The 5,458-nt window shown below is 36.7% G+C and overlaps 1 protein-coding gene across 1 annotated transcript; it reads right to left on the bottom strand.

Moving 5' to 3' along the window:
• Positions 1 to 2,992: 2,992 nt before the first annotated feature.
• LOC133108327 (olfactory receptor 1M1-like) lies at positions 2,993 to 3,988 on the bottom strand. The gene has a single exon (XM_061217799.1). The coding sequence runs from the start codon at positions 3,977 to 3,979 to the stop codon at positions 2,993 to 2,995; it is 987 nt and encodes a 328-aa protein (XP_061073783.1). The 5' UTR covers positions 3,980 to 3,988.
• Positions 3,989 to 5,458: the final 1,470 nt, after the last annotated feature.

The raw sequence follows: 5,458 nt of genomic DNA, 5'->3' as shown, positions 1-5,458 counted from the left end.
AGGATCCAATGTGGTGTATTGTGAATCAAATAGAAACATTGCAATTAAATTTGGAATAAGCGAAATGCTTATACCCAATTCAGTGAAAACCAAATGAAAAACAGCCAAATACTTTGGGGTGTGAAAACTACGCTCTGTGTATATAACAAACATGACAAAGGAGTTCCCCAAGACAGATACCACAAAAACAAAGCCCAAGAAAGCATAGAAGTATTTGGCATGGTGCATGCTATAAAAACCATTTATGAAAAGTAATGGGGGAAGCACAATAGTTGCATTTAGAGAGAGGGTGGAATTCAGGGAGCTCATAGCAGATGTTCTCGACTCTGATTTCTTCTGTTTGTTGCTTTACTTTTGTCCTGTAATAAAAAAAAAAATAACATAGGTATCTCAATTGTATTAAATGCAGTTGATTTATTAAAAAATTCTGAAAAAGTTCAATGTTACTTGAAAATAACGACCTCATATCTTACAGATAATAATTTACCATCACTTTACTTATCAAGCAATTTATATAAATGTCCTTTCTTGACACAAAAGGAGGCTGACTTTTTCGGTAAAGTCCTGAGCTTGGAAAATGGTTGGCATTTATATAGCCTTTATCCAAAGCACTGTACAATTGATGCTTCTCATTCACCCATTCATACAAACAATAACACTCACACACCAATGGCAAACAGCTGCCATGCAAGGTACCAACCAGCTCTTCAGGAGCAACTGGGGGTTAAATAAAATTGTCAAGAAAACATACGAAGTCTAGCAACAATATTTGCTGTTTATTCTGCCAAAGAATCTGTTTGTAGTCTCACATGGTGTCTGACAAAGAAAAATATATAATTTTGTCTTCATGCACTTTTAAATCACTTATTTCACATTTCCTACATTTTTAAAATAACAATGCAATTTTGATGTCAATAATGATCAGTCACACTGGTCACTGTACTGTACATGTGAACTCCTCTATTCTTGCCACTATGCACTTTCACGTACTGTATTTCTAACAAGTTTCACAGGTAATTTCATCATAATTATGTGATATTATTCTTTCTGCAATTCACCAAGAATCAAATCTAGCAGTCAACATTAAAGAGTAATCTCACTCGCTACGTCGCTTTCTTCACAATAAAAAAAGGGTTCTTGGGGGGGTAGAGTAGATGTCCATCTGATTTATATAAAGTTGCCAGGAGTGTTTTATATTGATCCATAACAGCTGACTTGCCGACTTTGAAAATGAGCTGTTAAATTAATTTGTGGGTGTCAACAATTTTCCAACTGGATATCTGATTGACATATTATATATAATTTGACTGTAACTGTAAATGATGTTGGTAAACATTTCCAAAGTCAAAGGTGAAGAAGTAAGGTTATCAGTTTTCCCATCTAACCACTTAAATCAATGACAAATCCGATGATGAAAATAATAATCTGCACTGTACAGCGATTACTTACTTCAATCACTTTAGCAGAGAATGAGGTAAGATGTTTTCTCCTGTTCAACCAGGTTGCATATTTAGAGTAGAGGGCCATAAACCCCTTTTATACATCTTGCTCTGGAGTTCTCTCTACATGTGCCACGGTAATTAACCTTGGGAATTAATTAACTGCAGTAACTCTGTCAGTAAAATGAATCTGGGGAATTAATGACCGAAAATATATTTTTTTACAGAGAAATCAAACAAGGCTAGTTATCAGAATCCAATTTCATCATCCCTAAATCCATTCCTCTAACTATGTGAGATTTGTCACAACCTTAGTCACTGGGGAGGTGTGGTACTGAAAACTTGGGCACGGTTGGCAGGTCAGGCTATTAGATCTGTGCATGAGAACATTTTACTCTGTCCTAACAAATGTTCTAGTGCCTAACATCCCTCTTTGTTCGGTCGTGAGGTCATGAACTGCTGCAGCCCTGCTCCTCATGCCCATGCTTCAACACATCCTGGAGCTACAGATTCATCCCCCTGCCCTCTGAATTGCACATTGTGGACTTTCTATATTACCTGCAAATTTAATACCTGAACGGTTGCCATCTTAACCTATAGGCCAGTGGAGGATGGGCATCCCCGTATAGCCGGGTTCCTCTTGAGATTTCGTCCCATCTGGGAGTTTCTCAAGTCTCTAAGGTAGAAGAGAAAGAACTTTAATACCAATCATGTTACATCACAAGTCATTTATTTAGCGAACGTAATATGTAGACAAAGTACATTAATCACAATCACAAGAAAAAAAAAAATTATTTCAGTTTTTTAATGAACTAATTGAACAAAATTTAAATGCAATGTTCCACTATATATGTAAAGTATATACAGACAGGTGACAAATGAAAGGAAAAGCCTGTATAAGCAGAGAAACGTAACAGATGCAGAGGCTTCCATACTGGTGCACTGCCCGGATGAAGTTGATTTTGAATCAAGATGGCAAGAGGAAAAGAGTGAAGTTACTTTGAAAGAGGGTTCATTATTGGAGCATGGATGGCACAAAGACTGCTAAACTGGCTTGTGTTTCAATAGGAATAGTGATCTATGGGAAAGACATCTAAAGTGCATTTAGATCTATGGGAAAGACATCAGAATAGAGGGTCAGAAATTGTGGTCGAAAGTGCACATTCGATGATATTATGCTTGTGCATGAGTGTGTTATGTGAAGAAAAACAAAAGAGAACCTATTTGCCAGGTGACTGAGTATGTCAGAGCAGGACGTGATCTGACTGTGACAGTGAGAAGAATCCATCGACAACTACATAGAGAGGAAAATTATATTCGGGTTACAGTTTGTAAACCCCTCATTACAGAGTCAAATGCACATTGAATTGCCACTTGTCTGTATACATACTAAAATAGACTTGTGATAATATTTTACTATTTTTTTTGGAGAATCCCTTAACCTCTTCTATGTTCAGAAGAGGTGAAGGAATTCTTACCCTCTGCCTCCACCTCAGCAGTTTGTGATACAGTAAAAAAAATTAAAAGTGTTCCTGTAATATCCATTCATTCCTTTATTTTGATTGTTTCTTCTGGTTTTGGCTTTTCTTTATTTTTTTTCTGAAAAGTTTCTTTGAGAACTCCTTAACTTCTTCTGTGTTCAGCACATAAATTATTGGGTTCATCATGGGGATAATGGCCTTTGCCAGTGATGTACTCATTACCCTGACATTTGGCTGAATTGTAGAAGCTAGTGCAGTAATGTAGGTGCCCAGTATTGGAAGATAATAAAGAGTGACCAGCATTAGGTGTGCAGAACAAGTCTTAATGGCTTTAAATCGCTCTTCCCATGAAGCTATTTTAAACAGTGCATGAGAAATAAGTACATATGATAGTACTATAAAAATAAAAGGTGCACAAAATAATGATACTGTAATAACAATCCCCATGTTACGATTGGCAGTATAATCACTGCATGCCAAAATACATGTAGGTCCATGGTCACAGAAGTAGCTTTTTATCACAATAGATTTACAAAAGGACAACCTGGTAACCAAAGTCACCGTGATAATCAGTATAACAGAATCAAATGCCCAAACCACTGTTAATATCACAGCCATTGCTGGCACTGTGATAATGGAATGGTATCTCAGTGGCAAGCATATTGCCACCAATCTATCATATGCCAGAACAGCAAGAGTGAGAGACTGCAAACAGGTAAAAAAAAACACAAAAAACATGTTGGCCAAGCAAGCATCATAGGAGATGTACTGGGAATCAAAAAGAAACATTGCAACTAAATTTGGAATAAGAGCAGTGCTTTCACCCAAGTCAGCTACAGCCAAATTAAACACGCCCATATACTTTGGGGTGTGAAAACTGCGCTCTGTGCATATACTTAACATGACAAAGGAGTTCCCCAACACAGAGACCACAAAAACAAAGCACAAAAAAACATAGTAGTATTTGGCATGGGGTATGTTATTGAAACCATTAATGAAAAAAAATGTGGGACGCACAAAAGTTGCATTTAGAGAGAGGGTGGAATTCAGGGAGCTCATAGCAGATGATTTCTTCTCTTTGTTGCTTTTCGTTTGTTTCCTGCAAGTAAAATAGAAAAAACATATACATTTAATAACTGAATTGCATTGAATGCAGTCAATTTACTCTCACATTTTGAAGACTTAATGATTTCTTTTGTCCAATTAATTTTGAGCCCGTAAAATTGGAGGGACTATCTATAAAAATGGCTGTAATTCCGACACCAGTCACCTGATTTAGGAGTCACTACTCTCAAACTAAAGCTGAAAGTCTGCACTTTCTCATTCATTATTTACATCCAACTCCAATATCCTGTGGCAGCTAAAATAACAATAATTTTGGAATAACTGTTGTTAATCCTAGAGCTCATCGATGGGGAATGGGGGTAAAAAGGGGTATTCTGCAACTGTTTGTCATGGGAATTGTTGATGGTTGCAAAGGTTCGTCACTGACAATAACAGGGGTACCAGCAAAGTACCTCCTAGATCCAGACCCACTGGTCCTTTGGATGTATTTGCTTTTAAAAAAGTAAGATAAATTAATGATAAGAATACGAAAAAGTTCTTGCATGAGGCCCAATGTCTGGTTGTGTTCTTTAATCCAATGTGACAACTTACGCCACATGGTGTGACAGTGGGGCAAATTGTCACAAGTGTACATCCTCTACTTAACTGTACATAACTCTGTACTTCAATAAGATATGTAATGAATACAAAGGATGTGCCTGAAACTTCATTCTTTCATTTGGTATGACATTTATTGCACTGTGATGTATTGTACCGAAGGAATGTAATGGAGTGAAAAGTGTGACAATATGCCCTGCTCTCTTTGGGAAAAAAAAAAATTAGAATCTACGTGAATCACCATCTAGGTAAACATGTCCCGAGTTAAAGCAATCCGTTTTTCCATTTTACTTTCATAAGAAAGATCAGTCCAATTATGAAAATGGTCATTGACAGAAAATACGATCTTCAAAGTATATTACTCACCACAATCACCTTAGCAGAGAAAGAGGAAAAAGGTTTACACTAGGTACACCTGGTTGCACATTTAGAGTGCAGGAACATGAACTCTCCTTTTATACATCCTGCTCTGGAGTTCTCTCTACATGTGCCATGGTGATTAACCTAGGGAATTAATTAACTGCAGTAACTCTGTTTTCTCTATAATAAATATTTTATTGACAAACAATGTTAGTTACCAGAATCCAATTCCATCTTCCTACATTTAGTGAACAAGTAGATTTTAATTTGAGGATAGCCGAGTAACTAGTGTTCATGGAATTAGATTTGTAACTCAAAGATTGTAGGTTTCTACTTCTGTCTGCAGTCACATTGTAGGGGGAAAATTCACAGAATGAAAGATCTCCCTCCTAAAAGCATGATAACCAATCACAAGTCAAAATCAGACTCCGCCTTAGTGAGCAGGCTGGTTCCTCCAAAACTCTCGACGATGTGTGCTAAAAGTTTATCAATATATCTGTATTAAAGTATGATATG

Source organism: Conger conger, chromosome 13, assembly GCF_963514075.1.
Source record: "Conger conger chromosome 13, fConCon1.1, whole genome shotgun sequence".
NCBI classification, from domain to species: Eukaryota; Metazoa; Chordata; class Actinopteri; order Anguilliformes; family Congridae; genus Conger; species Conger conger.
The sequence above is the reverse complement of the archived record's forward strand: the minus strand, read 5'-3'. Positions and strand labels throughout refer to the sequence as shown.